The sequence below is a fragment of the Taudactylus pleione genome, unplaced genomic scaffold, assembly GCF_031769625.1.
Source record: "Taudactylus pleione unplaced genomic scaffold, aTauple2 ptg000190l, whole genome shotgun sequence".
In the NCBI taxonomy this organism is placed as follows: Eukaryota; Metazoa; Chordata; class Amphibia; order Anura; family Myobatrachidae; genus Taudactylus; species Taudactylus pleione.
In genome coordinates this window covers 2,098,019-2,122,499 of record NW_028284592.1, presented here as the reverse complement: position 1 = coordinate 2,122,499, position 24,481 = coordinate 2,098,019, and the positions used below count along the sequence as shown (strand labels likewise).

General features: G+C 39.8%; 1 protein-coding gene across 1 annotated transcript in view; it reads left to right on the top strand.

Moving 5' to 3' along the window:
* The window catches only part of SLC1A1 (solute carrier family 1 member 1), an 89,912-nt gene extending 65,932 nt beyond the window's left edge, over positions 1-23,980 (top strand). Inside the window, exons 6-13 of the mRNA XM_088476587.1 lie at positions 2,400-2,442; positions 5,328-5,423; positions 6,097-6,281; positions 7,454-7,561; positions 9,251-9,373; positions 10,470-10,664; positions 13,989-14,123; positions 20,400-23,980. Coding sequence (XP_088332713.1) covers positions 2,400-2,442; positions 5,328-5,423; positions 6,097-6,281; positions 7,454-7,561; positions 9,251-9,373; positions 10,470-10,664; positions 13,989-14,123; positions 20,400-20,649 — 1,135 coding nt within the window. The 3' untranslated portion in view covers positions 20,650-23,980. The remainder of the gene's footprint in view (positions 1-2,399; positions 2,443-5,327; positions 5,424-6,096; positions 6,282-7,453; positions 7,562-9,250; positions 9,374-10,469; positions 10,665-13,988; positions 14,124-20,399) is intronic.
* The last annotated feature ends 501 nt before the right edge of the window (positions 23,981-24,481 follow it).

Below are 24,481 nucleotides of genomic sequence, written 5' to 3'. Positions count from 1 at the left end.
GTACTGTCACGGTGTGTGTGTCTTGTCATTTTTAAATATGTATTTTGCAGTAGAACTACAGGTACCAGCAGGCCTGTAATTCCCCGCATGCTGGTACTTGTGGTTCTCCAAGTACCAGCATGCGGGGGAGGCTTGCTGGGACCTGTAGTTCTATTGCAAAAGATAATATTTAAACTTCTATCTTTTACACCACACATTTACACTATGAACCCGGCACCCACCGGCCATCAGTGCCGGGGATAGCCCCGGGCTATCAGCCCAGGCCTGGGGTGCCCTGGAAAGGGGGACCCCTTTATTGGGTGTCCCCGCCCCCCCAGGGATCCCTGGCCTGGGCTGACTAGCGGTCAGGGGTAATGCTTTGGCCAGGAACCCAGTGAAAGGGTTTCCCCCTGGCTGTGGCAGTACCCCAACCCCCCGCTAGAAAAAGTTTGATGCTGGTTGACTCATTTTGTCCTCTGTATTTCCACAAGCAGGACCGGATCAGATAAGCCGTGTGCTGGTACTTAAAATACAGGGGACCCTTACGCATTTTGTCTCCTGTATTTTTAGAACCAGGACAGGCTGATTCTTAAAATACAGGGGCCCCCTATACAATTTGTCCCCTGTGTTCTAAAAACCAGCACAGGCTGTGCAGAGCCCGGGGCTGGTTATGCTTCTGGGGAGGGGATGCACGTAATTTAAAAAAAAAAAAATATATATATATATATATATATATATATATATACATATTTTCGTATGTATACACAGAAACATGCACGTAGCTCATGGATATGTGCATGTTTCTGTGTTACTCTGACCTGTTCAGGATAAACTCGCTATCCTGAAGCTGGTCTATTGTATTTGTGATTTCTCAGGCAGTAATATGTGCGAGTGAAGCACTCGCACTCTATTACATTGCCCGAGCTCTATCTAAAGAATGGAAAAGCATCTGGATGCGAGATGCTTTTTTGCGAGTAATAGTAAAGCCCGAAAAATGCGAGTTTTACTATAGTTGCACCTGATTACATTTGCGAGAGAGTAAAAAATGCAAGTTTAGCGCTAAACTCACATTTTTTACAAATTTGCAACCTATTACTCGTGAGTACCCGCTATGTCGCAGATGATACGCGCATCCACGTGTCCTCAGTGACATCCTCAGTCGGACCTGCATGTCTTTAGCGAGGGCTATGCTGCCGACTACCCCCACCGTTGCTCCATCGCTGCCGGCATCGGTAAGTGTGTATGCCGGGTCCCGTCACTGAAGATGCCGGGCACACTAGATGTAGTCTAGTCTGTACCCAGCTTTACTCATGGATCCTAACATTGATGGTTCATAAAAATTTATATAAAAACATTTTTTTAATAGATATTCATAAATGGATCAAGGTACAAGTGATCCCAGAAAGACCAGTAACTGTACTCTCTCTTCATTATGGCTGCCTTCCCAATTTCCCAGATTTTCCCAGATTTACATTGTTTAGGAACTGATCAGTGATGTAACATATTTTATTCCTATACACACAAGGCTTGTTATTGCCGAAAAATACATTTAGTTGGCTCTTCTTTGGGCCTGATTCAGAGATGTATGCAATGCCGATGTTGACGCAGTTGTACGATCATCGATGGTCTGCGCATATGCCTGCACATAAGTCAAGTTTCATTATCGATGTCTTTCAAAGTGAGGATTTATGTGCAAAGAGATTTACTGGCAGGGACTGTTTGTTGGCAGCAACGCGGAAGTGGCAAATAAAGCGCAGATGTGTCACAAACGTTTTCGGGGCGTGTCTCTGCCTGCGACTGCAATCCCATACACAGTCTAAATGGCTCCATTGTCTCAGTTTCTGTGGCCATTCTGCGCGAACATAGGGTTACTCGGAAGCCTGATAATCGACTGATCGGCGATGAAGCTGCTTGTTTGCATGCAGTCGCTTGTATTTGCTAAGCCGTCTGTTAGTGTCTCACTACAATTCCCGGCGTCTGCGACATTTGCATGGTTCGCACACGCGCTGCATACAAATTTGCTGTGGCCGCGGCATTAGTGTATCTCTGAATCAGGCCCTTTGTTAACAGTTGCACAATTTGTTGCTTTCAAACAAACCCTATAGATCTGTAAAATAAGTACAGTATGTGTTATATTGGAGCTATTTTTATTTGCTTTATACATTTGTATTATTTGTCATTGTCTGCAGTGCTATATGTCTTTTTTCCTATAAGAGAAGAGAATATACTGCTATGAAGTTTACGCACATAGGGTAACAAATGTTTACATTAGGTTACACTATTCTTCTCCATAGAATACCACATCGCAGTTTGCGTTGACACATTTGCATTTTATTAGATGCTATATGAAACAGTATTTACATGATTTATAAAATGAATTTTGTTATTGACTACACCTTTACTCTTTATTTGTTCCTTAGAAACATGTTCCCAGAAAATATTGTCCAGGCATGCTTCCAACAGGTACAGTAACGCCCTTTATTTATGGACACTCCTAGGTAGATCAATGCCGTCCAGAATTGCTGTGCTTGTCAGCAGCCTCACCTGTAGCTCTTGGCTACACAGCACCAGAATAAATCTTTTACTATGCCCAAAGAGTAGTCATCCTATGAGTGGTTAGCCAAGCCGGTGAGAAGATATCACCATATAGTCACAAATAAACTTATAGCATGTGTTACAGACATACTGTATTGTGGACCAACTGCATATTGTAAAATGCCATCTCATGTATAAACCTACATGTTTATTTCATTGGATTGCCATGGGAAATATTTTATTTTTCATATACAGAATTTAAATAAAAACAATGTTTTATCATTTATATATAATGTTAAATCACATTTTTTGATCCAATCTATATATGTGTGCGAAGAGTGATTTATTATTCAGAAAGCAGAGAATTTCACAAGAAATGCGTTGCATGATTTATTTATCTATTTGTTTCTCCAATACATCCTAGATTTTGTCATTTAAGTTCAGCCCTGTGCTGGTTATTGGAAAATAGGAGAAACCCCACAATGTTTTTTTCCCCCGATTTTACAATACCAGCCCAGGCTGAGGGGTTTCAGGACTAGTTATGGATTTTGGGGGAGAACCCACATATTTTTTTCTTTAATTTAACTATTTCGCTGCTCCTGCCAGTATTTAAGCTGGCGGCTCTCAGACGCCAGCGTTTAGCAGCGACTGTGTTGTTTTATTATGACTCAACATTTTGATTGTGTCTACATTTTGGTTGTCGACCTTTTCATTTGTCTATATTTTACATGCCAACATATTGACTGTCGACCTTTTTGCTGTCAACATTTTGACAATGTCAATATTTTGTCAGTCGACATTTTGTCTGAATTTTGACTACATCCCAATAAAATCTTTTAATATATATTATATATATAATATTCAAGATGTGAACTGATACATTTTGGTTAGGTAGTACACAAACCGATATTCTGCATATAGTTACTTACACCATGACTAAGCTTATTTTCTTTATTGAAAGGAAATTGAAATATTTGAACAAATTCTATTCTAAAAGAATACTGGGAAATTTTAGTAAACTCCAAAATGGATCATGGAATGTGTTTGTAAAGATTGAAAAAATAATTGATATGTTAAAATTTGGACTTTTCACCTTACAATATACAGTATACTCCTACAGGTAGGCACAGAGAAACACACATTAAAGATCATTTGCACATGCAGAAACTTGTGGATGTACAGTGCCAAGTCTGTACTGTTGCACTAATTTTTACAGGAACACACATACAGCACCATAACAGGGTGACAGTGTCATCCCTGCCACCTAAACCTGTGATGTCATGATGCCACGCCTAGGGGTGCGGCTGCCAGCTATGGGAAGTAGAGCGATGCCCGGAGCATCCTAAGGATGCTTCAAGCAGCTCTTCAGGCTGCAGGGTTTGATACTGGAGATGCCTTGGGGCAGGGATGGTGCCACACCCAGGACCCTGCTTTCTGTGAGATGGCCGTGGAGCAGCAATGGTGCCGCCCTCTGGGCTCTGCGCGATGGCACAGGTTGCACACGTATGTTTTCTCATGAGCAAGGTGACAATTGTATTAGATAAAGTTTGCCTCATCATCTGGATGGATTGGGAGGTTCTATGCTGAAATAATGCATTTGTAGGCTGGCTGAAATAATATATTTGTACGCTGGCTGTAATAATATATTTGTAGGCTGGCTGAAATAATATATTTGTAGGCTGGCTGAAATAATATATTTGTAGGCTGGCTGAAATAATGCATTTGTAGGCTGGCTGAAATAATATATTTGTAGGCTGGCTGAAATAATGCATTTGTAGGCTGGCTGAAATAATGCATTTGTAGGCTGGCTGAAATAATATATTTGTAGGCTGGCTGTAATAATGCATTTGTAGGCTGGCTGTAATAATATATTTGTAGGCTGGCTGTAATAATATATTTGTAGGCTGGCTGAAATAATGCATTTGTAGGCTGGCTGTAATAATATATTTGTAGGCTGGCTGTAATAATATATTTGTAGGCTGGCTGAAATAATATATTTGTAGGCTGGCTGAAATAATATATTTGTAGGTTGGCTGAAAGAATATATTTGTAGGCTGGCTGAAATAATATATTTGATTCTATGACCAACTGCAAAACTTCTATTTCATTTAGTGCAGTGGTTTATTTTTTTTGGGGGGGGTTAGCAGCAATAAGGCACCTGCTTATATAGTCAAAAGTAAAATAACAGAGCTGTTTAGTGTGCCAATATATTGTAACTAAATACAGTTACTGTCCATTATTTTCATCTGCATATATCTTTCACCACCTAGGTGCAATTTAAACAGGAAAGTGCCTTTATATGGGTGCATAAAATCTTAAAAAGGACAAATTTACATTTGGAAACCTAAATATACTTACTAAAAATGTGACATAGACCTTGCCAGTAACCCTGTGCTCTCTCATTACCTATGCAAGAAATGCATAATGCTCAAACAATAAGTAAATTAGCATAAAAATTACAAGTTGTCTTTAATAAAGGTGGTGGTCCAAAATAAAAAAGTAGGTTGTACTTGGAAGTGACATTATTACTTTAGCCAACATGTGCATTCCTATTACAGACCACAATCCTACAATCTAACGTATACACATAGCAGACATAAAACTATATTTGCACACAAAAAATGCGCTTTGCTTTTGCATATTTTCGGTTAATAATTGTCCACTATAGAATTCTGGTACAGCTACCTCTATCACAACCAGTATAGGCTTTTGAGAGCATTTGTATAAAAAAAATAATAATTTATGGTGGTTTTAGATATTTTACAGTTACAATGTTTACGTTTAAGATACTTAAACAACATTCTCTATTACAGTTCAAGACCAAGCGTGAGGAGCTGAAACCGCCAAAGGGACCTGACAAGAACAGCACGGAGAATGACACCCTAGATGTGTTTTCGACAGATCAAGAGGTGTTATGTTATTTCTTTTTGAATTCACTTGCTTTAAAAGATGACAACATAGGAATATACTGTACATGAGTTTAGTAATGTCAAAGAAACAGAAACCTACCAGTCACACTGTGTGGGCTTTCCATGGATTGCTCTAAAATGTGAACTGAACAGTGCTATTGACTATCTGCTGCAGTCATATTTGTCAGTGTAGTGATAACTCTGTTAACAAATACCAATAGTATAACAATGTGGGTAGAAGTCATACAAGGCACAAGAAACCTAGGTCCCTGTCTGCATCCCCATATGCTGTTCTGGGCTATTTTACATTTATCTGCATCCTTGATATTGCAGACGGATTTCAGAGGTGTAAGAATTGGAAGGGGGGGGCAGGGAGGTACGGGAACTGGATCATGGTGAAAAAGCAAGTGGGGAATAGAGAAGAAGTAAGGAGAAGGGTCTGATTTGAATTAGATTATGAATAGCCCCCAGAGAGGCAAGCAAGAAATGTGAAATATACTTTAACAAAAAGTGATGGCTGTTATGTTTCATTGTGTAGTGATTGTTATTAGGGGTTAAAAGAAGAGAGGTTATATTTTGCATTAGGGCCCAGGTAACATTATAACCCATTGATATAGTGTGTTATTGGGGATTTGCAGTTACTGTATCTAAGCTTTCATAATGTACCCTACAGAACAAAACAAAGGAATACAAACTTGTCGGCATCTACACCGATGGAGTCAATGTCTTGGGCCTCATTGTGTTTTGTCTCGTATTTGGAATTGTTATTGGAAAAATGGGAGAAAAGGGGCAAGTTCTAGTGGATTTTTTCAATGCACTGAATGATGCAACTATGAAAATGGTCCAGATCATCATGTGGTAAGTGCTGACTTTCAGTTATTCATAAAGACGTGTCTCTTTGTGTCCCCAATGCTGGAGTCTGGGACAGGTCATCTCTCACCCACTGCTGAGAATGTGGTTCTTTATTGTATGTTTCTTGGGCCTGGTGGATCAGCAGTAGGGGCACCTGTCAGGAGTGGATTACTGCCATGATACTGCCTGTTCATTTCTGCAGCCTGCTTGCCGTCCCCTCTTTAACAGATGGTAGGCAGTGATGCTTTCTAAGGTAAAGGGTGTTTAGTCAGCAGCACCCAAAACTAATATACCAGCTGTTGGATGGAACCATGTGAAACTGTAGTTCCGGTAATTAGCAAGTTGTATCAATATAATTACCAGCGTAAAGAAATACAGGAGGATAGGAGTGGTAGTGTCAGGCAGTACCTGACAAATGCTTATAAAGGAGAAGGAGGCAACTGCCATCATTACAGTGGTACAAGTGGAAGTGGCGCATGAGTATGTCTCACGTACCAATATATTTTTAAAGTATTAGAATGTACAAATCCTTACATGAGACTTGCGTGCTCATTTACTAGCATGCATTCAGCTACATCAAGGTATTAGCAATTATCTGTCCACTGCAAGTTTTAGTTTTTCATTAGATGTTATGGGTAAATACAAGCTCTGCAATGCCATGCAAGGTTAGTAAATGAGCACTTTAGTGACCAGTTTTTGCAATAATCGACCTATTCTTTACTTGTCACTGTTACCTATCTCACTGAGGGGCAGATGTACTAAGCTCTGGAAAGTGATAATTTAGAGAGTGATAAACTACCAACCACTTAGCTCCTAACTGTCAATTATCAAACGCATCTTGTAAACTGACAATTAGGAGCTGAGTGGCTGGTAGTTTATCACTCTACAATTTATCACTTTCCAGAGCTTAGTACATCTCACCCTGACAGAGGAGAAGACTCAAAAGCAATTCCCTTTTGGAAATAAGTAACTTTTCAAATCCTAGTGTCATCCATTTACTAACAATAATCAGCGGTTTTGTCCAGAACTCCAGTTAGTAGAGACAAAGTACAGCCAGAATATTTATTGTGCAGTATATTCTGACAGTAATTTGGTATTGTCAGTGTTATCTTTTACTACTGGGAATATATTTTGTCCTCAAAACCAAATATTTAATATGCGTCTTTTATTTATTTTAGGTACATGCCTATTGGAATTATGTTTTTGATTGCAGGGAAGATAATTGAAGTGAATGACTGGGAAATCTTCCGCAAGCTTGGACTCTATATGGCAACAGTAATCAGTGGGTATGTATCTGCCTATGTATCTGATGGATTACTGCAATAGTAGCTCTTCATTAAACAGGATAATGAAAGAATGAGAGAGAGTGCAATTAAAATAAATAGTAACTGGTTTTATAGGGTACATAGAGTGGTACATTATGTATGCAAAGACAGAAATCACATTCCTTAGTTCAATTAATACAACTAATTAAATAATTGTATACATTATACTGTATGTTTAATTGTTGCTACCAGAAATTCCTTTAAATAGGAAAACCTTGGATTGCACTGCCAGTCTCAATATCGTAGTATATACATGGGTACTATTACCCTTGAGCAGTGTGAGTGGGCATATCTTTGTGGGGGGGGCATGTATGTGTACAAGTTTTTTGAGGTTTAACTTTTGAAGCCCAAAAGTTGCCATATAGCAGCACTACTAGATTTACTTTTAGTGTTTAGCACAAATAAATCAGATTTATTCAAATATTACCATTTTGTAATCGTATACGGTTATAATATTAGATCAGGCCACAAAATGGCTGTTCCCATTGCGAGAGGTGACAGATGATCTTTTACATGTTTTTTTAATGCTGCTTTTTATAGAGATTATAATAACATGCAAATCAGCAAATTCCCATAGCAGTCTATTGCACATTTATTTGCATTGTCTAACTTGCACGTCTACGCTCAAATCTTGTTACTAATTTGTTGTATATCTGTGTACTGAGAATCATTTAATACTTCTGGTCTAAAACATGGTCCAAGTCGACACAATAGATACATTGGGGCTGATGCAGAGTGAGCGCTATGCCAGTTTGCATAACATATCTTGCAGAAATTGCTCTGCACATGACCACAAAACAGACGCACCTATGCAGACCTGGGTGATTCCGGTACTTATGTCCGCATGTGCCATTAAGGGTAAGTTTCCATAATTGCACACCCATACAGACCAGCAACAAGACACATATCTATCTGAGAGAGTCATATTATATGCCAGTGGTAAGGGCCAGTGCAAATGTACCGATAATGGTTGTCGCCAGCACTAGCGAATCACCTGTGATTGGCTGATTCCGATGCTGTTGGTGCTGTCTTCATTTCGGAGGCATATACTATGCATATATTATGCTTTTGTCTATGTGTTTAACAAAAAAAAATCCCCATAAATGGAGACAGTTTTATTGATACCAATAGCAAATGTGTATTTAGCAAGCAAATTGGCATATGGTATATCTGATGTTATATATCTGATGAGTATATGCTACTAATGCAGATGTGCACGGGTCAGCATATTGGTGGAAATAATTTTGCACACATTTTTTTTCTTTTTTTTGGGGGGGGGGGGGGATAATTTTGTCCATTTTGCAACCAGCTCTGCATCAGCTTCAATGTCTCTATCCAACATAATATTCAACATATAATTGCCTTCAAGCAGTTTAGCTTCTAAGTGAATGAATGAATGAATGAATGAATGAATACTTTATTGTGACAGCACAAGTGATATCAATGAAAATCCATAGTAATGTCTGATCTAAAGCTACCCAGTAGAAGCAGGACATAGATTAAGCATGTAATGTATGTATAGAGACTTCACCATTAGTTATTGAAGTTACTGGCGCATATTTCTGCTGAGATCATTAGAAAACCTTAGATTGGACCTCGTTTGGAAATGTGTAGTGACAGTAGGTTACAATGTGATGATTTCTTTTACAGACTCGCCATTCATTCCATCATTATTTTGCCACTGATATACTTTGTAATAGTAAGGAAGAATCCTTTCCGCTTTGCAATGGGCATGGCGCAGGCCCTCCTTACAGCTCTCATGATCTCTTCAAGGTAAAAAAAAAATCTATTTTTATCTGCTGGCTTTAAAATATAATTCAGCAAAGAAGTACAATATGTGCACTGTACCACAGTATACTATAAGCTACATTTCTATGCAAGACCTCGTTCACCAACATACAGTAGTACCGTGGATCTGGGGAGTTCTCATTACATCATACTTATTAATTACACAATAGAGATAATGGCCCTGATTCAGAGCCGGACGCAAGTGGCTGCTCGTTCGCTCCGAGCGATGTTTGCCCAACTGCGCATGTGTACGGATCGTAATACGCATGCGCGAACCACTCAGTGCGGCCGAAATTCATGTGCTCGCAAAATAGCGAATGCCTGATAATTTGAGTGACAGAAAGAGGCGTATGTGGGTGGTAATGGGGGAAGGTGCTTGAAAACGGGGAGTGGAGATCCGATCGCAGGCGTGCTTAAAGGTCAAAACAGGCGTTTTATGGGTGTGCATATTTAAAACAGCAGCGTCATTGACCACGTCACTGGGTTCTTTTATAGCCAGAACTGCTCGCAAAATTGTGGTAGCAAAAACCAACCACAAGAATAGCGAGCAGTTCATACACTGGTCGATGTACTCGATTAATCTAATGAATAGCGGACATGACGTAGGATGCGAGCGGCCAGGGGGCGTATTTTTCAAAAAACACGAACGCAAGTTTTGTTCGCTCGTTCAGACCTAGAGGCGTGAACAGACCGCAAACAGCGAACGGTTCATTTGAATAGCCACCCCTTGTTTTAGAACGAACGACCGCAAATAGCGAGTGGCTCTGAATGAGGGCCAATATTCCTAGATAATTGAAATAATTTTTTACTGCCAATGCTCATGTTATCAGTAACTAATCACATGTGTGGTCTACAGTATGTATATAGGATATTAAGAGTACAGTAGTTACTCCTGTAGTGAGTTTATAATGTCACAGTACAAAATGTAACAATCACAGTACAGAAAGTCAACAGACTAATCCTAACTACACAGTGTAATTTATTCCCTCACTTCCTGGATGAGCTAATGTGATGTAGTCAAGTCAGACTTTGACATATCTGTGTTAATATTGTGCTTTTATATATTTATTTTTTTGTTCAGCTCAGCTACTTTGCCAGTAACTTTCCGCTGTGCTGAAGAGAAGAACCGGGTGGACAAGAGAATCACCAGATTTGTATTACCAGTAGGAGCCACAATCAATATGGATGGCACAGCGTTGTATGAGGCAGTGGCAGCAGTCTTTATTGCACAGCTAAATGATATGAGCCTGGATGTTGGTCAGATTGTCACAATTAGGTGCGGGCACTTCTTCAGTCTTTCCAACTTAAACCTTCATCATTTCACATATTTGTTTCCTAATAAGAAACTGCCTAGTTTTATAGCAATGGAATGAAAACAGGGAAAGGGGAAAAAGGGGGATATCGTCGCACAGACTATTGAGAGAGATACTATCTAGGGATAATAGGACCACTATACTGATAATAGATTAGAACACATCTAAAATGAATATATAAGGGCTGTGGTGGTGCTCACTAGAGTCATAATCATATGGCAAACAAACAGAAAAGGAAAAACTCTGTGTTGTGAGCACTCTTGGGTATTATACAAAGATTAATACGTAACTTTTAATCAGTAACAAAAATACATAAAATGCAAGCACAACACAAGCTACTAAAGAAAGTAGTGGGGACACATGTAAATAGAAAAATGCTTATGATATACCACTAAATATAACTAGACATACACATATATTGGGTACATACATACATTTAAGAAAGGATGAACAACTCCTTCTGGATATATAATGCTGATTTAACAAATCTATATACTATATCAACTTTGAATGCAGCTATTTGCTCTTCATTGGTAATTGATTATATATCCAGAAGGAGTTGTTCATCCTTTCTTAAATGTATGTATGTACCCAATATATGTGTATGTCTAGTTATATTTAGAGGTATATCATAAGCATTTTTCTATTTACATGTGTCCCCACTACTTTCTTTAGTAGCTTGTGTAGGGCTTGCATTTTATGTATTTTTGTTACTGATTAAAAGTTACGTATTAATCTTTGTATAATACCCAAGAGTGCTCACAACACAGAGTTTTTCCTTTTCTGTTTGTTTGTTTTATAGCAAGTCTTAATTTTTACATTGACTTATTAACTGTGATTTGTTAATGCTACTTGGATTAAAGGTCATCCCACTCTATATAAAACACCCAGGACTTCATTTATTCATGATAATTATTACCGTTGGCATATTTAGTTTAGTATCACAGTGATAATAACAAATATGTCACCGGCATTTAACATTACTTACCCCTCCAGTGAGGTCCTGCGGTGTCCACGTACTTGTCAGAGTCCCTGGCTGTGTTGCTGCAACCCATCTGGGGACGACAGGCTGCTGTGTAATGCGTATGTGCGCCAGCTGTCTGGGCATGTCTATTGCACTCAGTAGGGACTCAGAAAAGCCTGGAAGGCTTCACTGACACCAGAAAGGCTTTTCCTGGGTACCCATTGCCACCGTACCAATAATGTCATCAATAGATGGTGTAAACAGTACTGTGGCAAACAGCAGTAAGCTACAGTAACCTTAGTACTCTTTGTTAAATACTGAACGGAGGACATAACCCCTTTACCAAGTGCTAAAAGGGTTATGTCTCCTTGTTAAAAGCCCCTATTGTTAAGTTTTTTAGACATCGTGATTGTTCACCTCAACACACAGCTCTTTACATTACAATTTGCATGGACTACAGTGTATATCCTGCAAAAAATACACCTAAGCAGATTGTAATGACACAAAATGAAGCAATCATTTACCTGAAGCAGCATTCTAGTTAAACGCATAAAGATTATTTTTCACTTTTTAATAATAAAATCCCTTTAACTAGATTTTCTGCTTTGAAATTGATTATTCGAGATAGTTCATTATACAAACATAATCTGTCACTGAAATACAATACAACAGATATTCTTATCTTAAGCTATATGTAGGACTTTGGAACAAAGTTGGGCAGTTGGTTAAATATTGCTGCACACGTGAATTTAGAATGACTGCAACGCAATAATAATATTATCAAAGAGTATATGTTTAATATTGGCTTTATCGGTAATTGTGGTTGGATGATGATGGCAATAATCTTTGTGCTGGAACAAGCACTGAATCTTGTCTAGTCTGATAACCCACCACAGTGAGCAAGTCAGTGATCTTTTCCTTCAGCGTTTGGGCTGTGACATAAACAATGCTTGTCTGCAGTTTAATGCATCCCATTTTTAGTTTACTATGGTCACACTATACACAAACAATACAATCTGACCCTTTAAGGCACCATTCTAAGTCTCTACATGAATTGAAGACAGAATAAATGTCCCATGTCCCAGTGAGCTTAGAAAATTCTTGCACAGCGCCCATGCTCTCCTAGTGGGATGCAGTCAGGAAGCCGATGTTGCAATGCCGACCTTCGGCTTCCTGACTGTCAAATCCTGGCAAGGTACTCTATTCATGCAAGTGGTTAGCCACAGTGTCTCTGAGCTGGAGACTGCCCTGCAAGGAAGTAGCAGTGACACCTAAACTTCTTTTGTTTTTCAGCACAAGGAAAGGTGCCACGTGATTGGTACTGGGAGATAGAAGCATGTATTTCAAATGTTATCTTCAAGAAATTATAAACAAATACACCCTGCTAAAAAGTATATTTAAATACACATTGCCCAAAGACTGATGATTGTGTTAATTTTAGAGGTTGTGGAGTGAAAATAAATGCAAAACACAACTATCTTTAACAGGGCCATAACTAGGGTAGTGCGACCGGCACCACAGGTCAGGGGGCACTGTTTGGGCCTGTCAGCTTTCCTGTTTATTATCATTCTGACTTGTAGCTTCCTCTTCTTTTATCCCCAGTATCTCCTGGCCTCCCCTATCTCTTCCCTGGTCCTTCCCCATGAGGACATGGCCATACCTCCCAACATGACCCTCTCCAGGAGGGACACAATGCTCTGGTCCTGGTAAAAGGTGGGACTGCAGTACAGTCCAAAATTCAAATAGGGGAGCCACACCAACTGTCATTTCACACGCTGCCAAACATCACTGGCTGGGACTCACTGGCAGTTGGTGTGACTCCCCTATTTGAATTTTGGACTGTGCTGCAGCCCCACCTCTGGAGCCTCCACCAATCATAAATTACCGGGGAAGTCCAGGACCAGAGCATTGTGTCCCTCCTGGAGAGGGTCATGTTGGGAGGTATGACATGGCCCTTTTTCAGGTGCTCTATATCTTATGTCTGTATTTACAAATTGGGAGGGGGGCCAATGCTCTCTCTATCACAGGGCATCAATAAGTCTAGTTACGGCCCTGATCTTTAATATATAGAAATGTATGCTATTTATTATCCACATAAAACAGAATGATACTCTCCCCAAGGTTTTGTGTGTACTTTGTTTTTATTAAATTGTCCACTATACTTCTCTCTGCAGCTTACGTTTGGGTTACTAGCCTATATGCTGCATATCAAACCAGGGCCTACATCACACCTTCTATTTACAAGTACAGCCTATATTCATTACAAGTCATTGCTGTGTATTGTACAAGGGACCCTTGCTAATCTCTGTGCTATGGTTTGCAGTGTTACAGCCACGGCAGCCAGTGTGGGAGCTGCTGGAGTACCTCAGGCCGGCCTAGTTACCATGGTGATTGTTCTGAGCGCTGTGGGGCTGCCAGCAGAGGATGTCACTCTCATCATCGCTGTTGACTGGCTCCTGTAAGTAACATACAATAGAAAGCATGTCATGATGTTATATGTGGGTGGCATTTATTTGTTTTGCTTCCCGGGATAAGACTTTATCTATATTTCTTTAATCACTAAAGGTCTTAATATCATATAAACAAAGATTATGGCAGGAGCCATGTAGTAAGCGCAGTGTGTCTGATTTCTAGTAGCTAGCTGTGATTTCAGTTATTCATTTTTCTATCTATTCAAACTTGCTTACTAGTTTTCCCAAGTCAGGGGTTTTGCCATTGGAAAATTTTCTCTTGCTTTTTCCCATAGTTCAACTTCTATAAGTGATGAATGAGAAAATTATGTTCTAACTCTTTATTACATTTGGAACACAAAATAATGTAAAACATGTAAAGTGTAGTATGCCAATTAGGGGCATATTCAAGTCTTGACAGTGTACCCCTATACATCACTGTAATATCCGTCTGCGCACATTGTGGTTTAATACGGTAGGTAATCTTTGCTCATTTTCCTGTGCACCTGTTTTGCTTGCCAGGAAATATTAGTAAAGATACGCATCCTGAAGTGCCTTCATCTGACCGTTCTGGAGGCACTCCGCGCACATCAGCAGGTACTGAATCATCCCCTAATATAAGTCACATGGCTACCCTACATTTATGTCATACAACTGGGAATTTTCTGAACAACCAAACATAGTGGTTAATAGCCATATATGTCTTGAAAAATAATTGAATAATTACATTTTTAAATATATAATAAAATTTCACACAGGGAACTAAAGGCCTGATTCAGCAGCGTACGCAATTGCAATTATGTACACACATCGGTCGATTGTTCACTACTGCGCATGCGTATAAGCCGCACTGTGTATGTGCTATTTCCCACGCATAGAGGAATCCATCGCACGCAGAGTGAGTGACAGACTATGAGTGGTGTGGTGACGGGGGAGTGGTAGGAGAAACGCAGACGAGGTAGTATGGATGTGAGGAAGCAGCAGTGTACGTCTCTATGCCAGATGAGCTATGGCAGGCATCGACATACATTCGCAACTGAGTTCCGTACAAATTCGCAGTTGCGTATGGAATAGTGATCCTTACTGAATCAGGCCCTAAGGCCCTAAGGGGTTTATGTATCAAGCAGTGAAAAGTGTGGAGAGATGGACTAGTGCAGAAGTTGCTCATAGCAACCAATCAGCTTTGAAGTAGCATTTATCAAGTACAATCTATAAAATAATAGGTTGGAGCTGTTTGGTTGCCATGTCTGTCTGTCCGGTTATGCATTCGGACACCCTTGCACCGATTATGATGAATCCAATGCAGTGTGGTCTAGTTGGATCCTGGCCAGGTTTTAGGGGGGGTTAGAGTCCTGGTCAGACCTCCCGTTAGTGTATGCTGGGCAGAATTTTGACCCGGGGAGCCTGTTCTTAGCCTTCCATTGGATGGATTTGGACGAAAACTTTCCAGAGGGATAACATTGGATCCAAGACGACATACTAGGGTGTTGAGGTCCCAGTCGGACCCCCCCTTTGGTGTACTCTGGGAATAATTTTGACCTGGGGACGCTGACAAGAACACTGACCTGGGAAGCCTGTTCTGAGCCTTCCACAGGATGGATTTGGATGAAAACTTCATAGAGGGGAGGCAATTGGTCTGAGATGCCTAATGGAATTGTTGGGGTCCCGGTCGGATCTCACGACGGAGTGCGCCATGCAGACCTTTAACCCAGGGAGCCTATTCTGGGCCTTTCAATGGATGGATTTGGATGACATCACATAATAACTTGAAGATTTAAACCTGGGCAACGCCGGGTACTTCAGCTAGTTGTTTATAAATATCCATAAAATAAGACATGTATCTTCTATCAAATATTCTTGAACACCCTTTCATGATGGAGAAAGATAATTATGTTTAGTTTAATCCTTTGTTACAGTTTTCTACGGTTATTGCTATTATTTACGTTAGTCGTCAATAAATGTTCTTGTTGCTTTGTGGGGGCATAGGGTGAGAGTGTTTTTTATTGCATCTAAAATATCATGAAGCACTGCCTTCTTATGTTCCTATTATATCCCTGACATTTTACTGATCATTCATTGTGCTAGCAGCCTAACATTCATTCTCCAGCCTTTCTAAACACGAGCAGCGAGGTAATCCCATTTCAGGTCACTATACAGTCATTTACAATTTATGTAATTAGAAAGGGTGGTATGTGGTAACAGATTTGTTTATGAGGTAAGTTATGTCCTTGACCAGTAGTTTGCACATAGAGTTTTATCATGCCGTTTATAGCCCTGTCTATTACAGAGCTACAACTGCTGTTAAGTGCACACAATATAATTAGATAACAGTAAGTTCCGAGGCACATCATTATGACTCCTCTTGGAATTTGTCCATGGTTCCAAATATATTTGTAACTTTATATAACCATTATTATAAACACTACAGGGGAACTCCCAATTATTCAACCATCCCTCTACTCTGCCCTCCTTGCAGGGGCTTTTAACCATAACTATTATTATTATTATTTCTTATTTATATGACAACACAAAGTGCTGCAGTACCGTACAGAGCAGTGAAACGTGTAACCATATTTGCTTAGTTACATGAAGTAGTGGCAGGGTTGTCTTAACAGCAGTGTGGGCCCTGGGCAAATCAATGCACTGGGCCACTACCCACCCATTCACGGGAAAACAATGTAAATGGTCAATAAATTGAAACCCTCCTGCATGCCCATCAGGCCTCCCACACATGCAGAGAGACTCTGTCTGACTGGTCTGAAGCCAGCTAATGAAGTGAAATTGGGACTGAGGTGAGTACTTGCAGCTGTAGGGGGGCATGTTGGTGGGCCCCTACAAGCTTCGGGCCCTTGGGCAACTGCCCAACAAGCCAAATGGAAGAGATGGCCCTGAGTAGTGGTATGCAGCCTAATCCCGACAGCCGGCTTCCCGACTGCTTAATCCCGGCGAGGGTTAAATTACAGGCGTCTAAATTTAGACGTCTGTCATTTTACCGACGCCGGGAGACCGGCACCCGGCATCCCAATCAAAGTGATGCTGGGCACCGAGCGCGGACAGCCGCGGGGGAGGGGTTAGGTTTAGGGTTCCCGGGGGGACTTAGGGTTAGGCACCCCCGGGGGGAGGTTAGGGTTAGGCTAGGGGGAGGGAGGGTTAGGGGTAGGCCCCCCTGGGGGGACTTAGGGTTAGGCACTCCCCCGGGGGACTTAGGTTTAGGCGGCGGGGAAGGGGGGTTAGGTTTAGGCACTTAGAGGGGCGATTAGGGTTAGGCACTGGGGGGAAGGTTAGGGTTAGGCACCCCTAAGGGAGGGTTACGGGGTAGAATAGGTTAGTGACTACTTACCCGGGGATGAACGGGATTTACATCCTTGTCGGGCTGCCGCTGTCGGGATTTGAACCGCCGGCCAGGGGTCCAGCGGTAAATCATACCGATTCCGAAGTAGTAGGGGGGCATGAAACAAGAGGAGAGTGGGCCCTGCTCAGGACTCCTTACATGCTAAAGGGGAGAGATACTAGGCAGACACAAAGGGGGGAATCCCACTCTGTGGCTAATTACCTGCAGCCGGCAATTCAATTAATCCTGCGCATCTTTTCCCTTAGGTGGACTTTTCTTCGCAGCTTTAGGAGCTACGAGCAGAAGTCAGCAAGAAAAAGGCTCCATTGGGGGTTTAACACATAGGGAAACCCATTGATACCACAGATTACACAGAATAAGTGGGTTTCCTAGCGTTAACCCCTGATTTAATGCTAATTCATTGAATAGCATTTCCCTGTGCGGCACAAGAAATTAAATGGAATACCCCGAAGGGGGTTAAGGCAGTGGGGAATGGCTGGGGATCACACAGTGGTCTGGTAGGCTGCAGTGAATAAGTGAGTTATGAGGGAGCATCTGAAACAATGTAGGTTGGGGGAAAGTCTGATAGAGAGAAGGGAGGAGGCCATAGATTAATGGCAGCGTCAGAGAAGTGGCTGAATAAATAACTTGAGGGTGAGGATAGGGCAAGAGCTCTGTAAGTGGGCGTGAAGATTTTATATTGAACTCTGAAGCAACATGATAGTATCATTCTAGCAGTAGCATTAAGGTGTGGGGGAGACCAGAGAGAAGGTCACAATAATTCAAGTGAGTAATGATCGGTGTGGGCGAGGGGTATGATAGCATTGAGAGAGAGAGAGAGAAAGTCTAATGGAGTGGTGAGGGTCTGGATGTGAGGGTGAATTGGAGGAAGGTGCTAAGGGTAATGAACAGGCAGCGGAACTGAAGAGATGGTGGTAGATGAAAACCCCCAAAATCCTTTATGGCGCTTTGTATAATTCACTGCTTCTGTGGTCATGGATTCTGCTTCTTCAGAAAAATAGTAAAAATACAGTGCTTATTATAGCTAGAAGAAATCGAATTTATACCCAGATGAGTTAATATTAAAAAGTTTATTCAATAAAAATAATTGTGAAAATAAACATAAATAAACAACATGAAAATGCTGATATCAGTTTGATATAAAAGATTGAGATCTCAAAGCTTAATACTCTACCATGTGTTCAAGAATGATAAATAAAAAAACCCTCTGAAGAGAATAGCTGCAATGCAACATACAGTTAATAAAGAAGCTGTATATGTCATAGATCAGGCAAATCTATTCTTAGCCATGGAGAATAAGGATCTTCATCCATTTGTTTGCTGGTGGTAACAATACTGGAGTGTGTGACCAGCAGTGACTATTACCAAAGATCACACACTCATATATTTCAGACCTCTGAAGGACTTTTTCCACTGATTGTGGCACTTTTGATTACATCGTACCTTAGCTCACCTCCAGAGCTGCTCTATTTGATCAAAGACTCCACATCTACACTTTTGAGCACATCCAGGAAGAATCACCCAGTGCGAGATTATGCTTAGAGCAGAACTAACTAGGAAAGATGTTGCTATTAGTATGCGTTTTCCTTTATTATAAAAACACCAAATAGATGCACTTATACTGTACATCAGTGGTCTCCAACCTGTAGCTCGCGAGCTACCGGTAGCTTGCGGTCTTAATTTTGGTAGCTCACCAAGCTGCAGTACTGCCGAGTCAACTAGGAGGAAGTGACCTCTGACGTGTGCTCCCCCGTGGCATCAACACCATGGGTGGAGCCACAGGGAAGGCTGTCAGGTGATTACCGCAGCCTTTACAGCTATCACCTGACGTGCTTCTTCGTGGTTCCACTCACGGCGTCTACACTGCGAAGGAGCGAGTGACTCCCGCCCAGCCCTGCCAGAAAATCACACAGCAGCCCTGCCTATATCTTTTACTCCTCTACTGCACGTACCTGCTTGGAGCTGGTAATTAACAGTGAAATGTGCCTGTGCTTAAATTTTATTTACAAACTACAACAATATCACTGTAATAATTAAATGCATTGTTATTTTCTATGAAACATTTTTTTTTTCATTAAATTACCTTCAATTGTTCAGTTATTAGCCAGATTTTTTTTTTCTACAATTTTAGTAGCTCTTCAGGAGGTTTCATTTTTCTAAAGTAGCTCACACCTCAATTAACGTTGTAGACCACTGCTGTACATGAATAAAACCCTATGGCATTTAAAGCAGCTGACACTTATGAGGGATCCTGCTTACCCTCAAGAGAACAAAATACATATGGTGTAGTGTCTGCACTGATAAATGCATATAAAAAGAATAATTAAAATAAATATCCCAAGAGCTGTATTAGTGTTAAATACATACACTTTAATTCAATACATGAACCCACTGACTGCAGTCAATTCTGTTACATAGAACGGATACATTGAGTACCTCTGATTAATATACAAATCGAAACAATTAAAATATTGTAACAATATATCCCTGCTAGCACAGATGGAATGACTATAAAACCCAGATAGTAGGAAAATACCTGTGATAATTGAATAACCATAAAACAAATGAAATACTTATTGGGTAATCATATAGGAAATCTTTCCAAGTTTTCCAATACTTGTATTAGTATATGTAATGTGCCATAAAGTCAAATGCTTGTTAGCATGGGTGCACTAAAAAGAGAGTCCGGGTGGTGCTGCGTAAGGACCAACATGTGAGTGGCACTGTAAATCCACCTTTTGGACCTGTAGTGGACATGGAGCGGACCTAGCCGGGACCACAACAGGTTCAAAATATTAGTAATCTAATCAGTCTTGATTACAGCCATACTAAAGATTGTAAGCTCTCCATCACATTGCAGGTGCCTGTAACCATCTATGACTAACAGTGACAGGGTTCTATCATGACTAATGCTACTCCTTCTGTTCTTCAGGGATCGATTTAGGACCATGGTAAATGTTCTTGGTGATGCCTTTGGAACTGGGATAGTAGAGAAGCTCTCCAAGAAAGAACTTGAGCAAATGGATGTCACATCAGAAGTCAACATTGCCAACCCCTTCGCCATTGAGCCAAGTGTATTGAAAAACGAAGAAGACGATAACGTGAAAAAGTCCTATGTGAATGGTGGATTTGCTGTAGATAAGTCAGATGCCATATCTTTCACTCAGACATCTCAGTTCTGAGTGACCTAGGTGTGCTGAGTGCACCGGGATGCTAAGGAACACTGATGAGTATGATACAAAGATGACTACGTGAGATTTTTCTTTTCAATATTTGGATTCAAGCTTTTTTGCTCCTTGCGAGCAGGATAACTGGAAAGGCGAGTTGTAAAATATTTCTCTTTTTTAATACTGGGATATCTAAATACCACCATTTTTGAATGTATACGCAGAGTTAGCATGTTTATTACCTGTATTTTAATATCTAGGTCAGTAATATGAATATTTTGCATTAGCTCTTTTGAAGCACAGGAACGAATAATGTTCTTATCTCGTGTGTCTTCTTCATTTGGATTAATGGACCACTAAACATAAAATGCAAGTCGCCTCACAGAAAACATGTTCTGCTAACTAGACGCTGCTGAGTGCACATTGTGAGCTGTCTGACATATTCTACATGACTTCCTGTCATTCAGTCTATTAAAGAAGGAAGCCTAAAATGCTGGATAACAGGGCACTATAACACTAAGCTCTGTTATGATTTGGGAACATTTATAAAATATATTTATGAATGCTACAAGATGCCTTTTCATATTGGATCTTCTGTTTTATGCCTAGTGGTCCTTCAAAGAAAAAAATGCCTTTTAAATACTTGCACAGAACAGCACTTATCTGTATATTGTGCCCTAATATTATATTTGTCAGTGTATTGCGAATATGACAAAGATTCGCTTTTAATGTCTTCTAAGGGTTATCAATATAAGAAAACAGAATTTCAGCTTGCCTTAGTGCAGGGAGCAATAAGAGGGAATTCGTCATACGTTTATATTTATAAAGCATGAAGGCGTTGAGGTAGCCATTTGCAGAGCATGCCATTTGGGTAGCCAAAGACATAGGAGACTTATTGCTGCTGCTAGTGGCTGGGATTCTCTTCGCCAATCAGTGTAAGTGCCATATAGTATTTCTACAGAAAGTTACCACCTCAGACAGAAATATTGTACACATTTAGAAGACCTACTACTGTATGTATAGAATATGACGTTTTTATGGTGCATTTAATACATGACCAATCACACCTTTGCTGATTATAGGCAATAGACATGCATCAAGACATGCATGAGATAGCTATCATAACTAATTAAAGCAGCATATCTCTGTTGAGCTAAATAAGTATTTAAACTTGTCAACATGATCTTCATGTGTATGTATTAAAATCTCAGATGATCACAGATCATGATTTTATCTAAAGGATGTATTGTTTCTTTGGTCATGGTTTGATTTGTATTATTATTATTATGATTTATATGAACATTTTGAAATCAATGTGACTTAAATAGCTGGTCTATACCTTTTGTGTTGACATATTTTTAAATCGCATATATCTCTGTTATCCACAACCGAAGTGAGAAATTAAGGACATTGCTTATAGGGTGAACATGTAACACAGTAAAGTCAGTATTTGAGGGGGATTTACTAAAAGAGTTTCCCTCAGTTTGACAAATCGATGTTCACTTGTAAGTCAGTAAATCAATCCACAAACATTTTTATAATATCTTTGAAAATAAATAATTTTAAGTTTTCGAACATGATTGGGTGGCTGGATGTAAACACAAAGCTGTCCTGGTGAGGGAATTGTAGTATACCTTCCCCTTTGTGTCTAAACAAGATGGCAGTGTTTGGCTCTGTTTGTCACAGTGTATTCTAGAGAAGGCTTGAGATGGGTAGTTAAGGGGCACATATGATATAATGAACTTTTATACATTGTTCTAAGTTGCTAAACATTTCTCAGTTTATCATGATTTGTTACTGATCACTGTGAAATAAAATGTGTAAAAATAAAAAGAGGATTAAAGCCTTGTGTCAAAACAAAATGAGCACTTCAGCCAGGGGCAGAACTGTGCATCTCTGGCACCATAGCGATATTTGCGCTAGCCTCCTGTACCCCAACTCATTATAGGCCTCCATTCTGTATTATTTAAATCAGTGCTCTCAGGGAGGGAGGGTGGGGGAGAGGGGGCTACAGAGGGCTCTGGTGGGAGGACTAACAGAAATTGCCAAACCCACCACTGGCCCCATAGTAGTGGTATTTCCTGCACCCACTGTAGTTCAGCACTTATTCCAGCCTGGAAAAGATGGAGTAACTGAAGATAGAGCAAATGTTTATTGTTTTGCTAATCTCCCTAGGACTAGGAGCCTATATAGAATAATACATTTAAAAGCACACTCATTTCTGCACATTAATTCCATACTAACTTACTATGTGAAAGAAATAGTAAGTTAGTATATCATATAGCTGAGCTTCTTTTTTTAATTGACCATATCCCACATGAAACAAGGCAGTCTAGATGTCTATTTACTTTCCTGGATTGTAATTCAGTTTAAATATCACCAAACGAGCAGTACAGTTGGAGAAACAATGTGACAGTAGGTTATGCTTTCAGCCTTTAAATACTATGCACAGTTCAGTGATAGTATGAAAGTCTGTAAAGGAGGCCAGAGAATTTCTCTTTAACACATGAATATCCTTATGTCCAAAACCTTAAATTGACAGTTTCATTGTGTTCTGCTATATATTTTTTTACATACATTTTTAATTTTTACCCAGGAACAGTAACTACTTGTTACTTTAACCAAGCTATTAGAAATACATTAAAATAAAAAGAGTACTGTAAGTGTTCTAATCATCCCGATATCAAACAATTATTTGTGCTAGTAGGTTAAAACAATTATATATGCTAATATACAACAATGAAAATAAAAATTTGAATTAAAAATATGCAAATGAAGTGTGCCATTTCTACCATTATATTTTACATTCTAGAACATTGCACAGCTTATAGCCCTACATTAATGAATGCTAGCACTAAATTAATGGTACAGATAATGCACATGAATGTGCTTGGTAAATGCAAAAGTGTGCTTTATTATTTCCGGTTTTCCTGGTTCATAGTGTTGGACGGTGCCGTGTCCAACACTATGCACTAATTTTCAGTTTAGGCTATATTGCCTACTTTTCCCCAATTAATCTATTATCTTATTATCTTTCAGCAGTTTACAAACATTAGCACATTCAGATTGCCTTGTTAATAAAATAAAATAAACAACTCTTTACATTTCCAAGACTAAAAACACTCATCTCCCTCATTAAATCAGTGGAACAAACACCAGTTGTTAGTTCAGTGTGGTCCTGAACCTCTAAATCATGTGCCAAAATATGTGTATTTCAACTTCCTCTTTTGTGCAGATTAATACATTTAAAAAATGTCATAGCTTTGAACTCTACATGTGTAATTTAAAAAGCAATGTAAATGTGCAGCCTTTTAATTACCAATATACACTAAAGATAATAAAATAAGCGCAGTTGCATAAATTCATAATTTATTTGTGTTGTGTCTAATTATGATTTGTGTCTGAGTTACATTTATTTTATCTTAGTCATATATTCATGTTTGTGTTTGTGTACAGGGTCGGACTAGCCCTCAGGGATACATGGGAAATGCCCGGTGCTCTCCACTGCCTGAGGACCTACCTCCTTTTCTAGGGGTCAGGTTCCAGACTGTGCACTGAAGTTTTACATTGTTACCTTGTGGAGCAGACACTGGCCAGTCAGTACTATAACATTTACATTAATGTGGTATATATTAACATGATTATCATCATGTGCTTAATTATTATACATATGGTACATTAGACTGCATTCCCAGGACCATGGTGTATTTGCTACAGTACACTGCTGTTATCAATCTGGTACATTGTCATGCATGCATTATGAGTATTTACTATACATATATATGCTTATAAAGGGGCGCATACCATACACTCTTTAATGGTTAGCCAAGCCTCTGTTGTGCCAGGC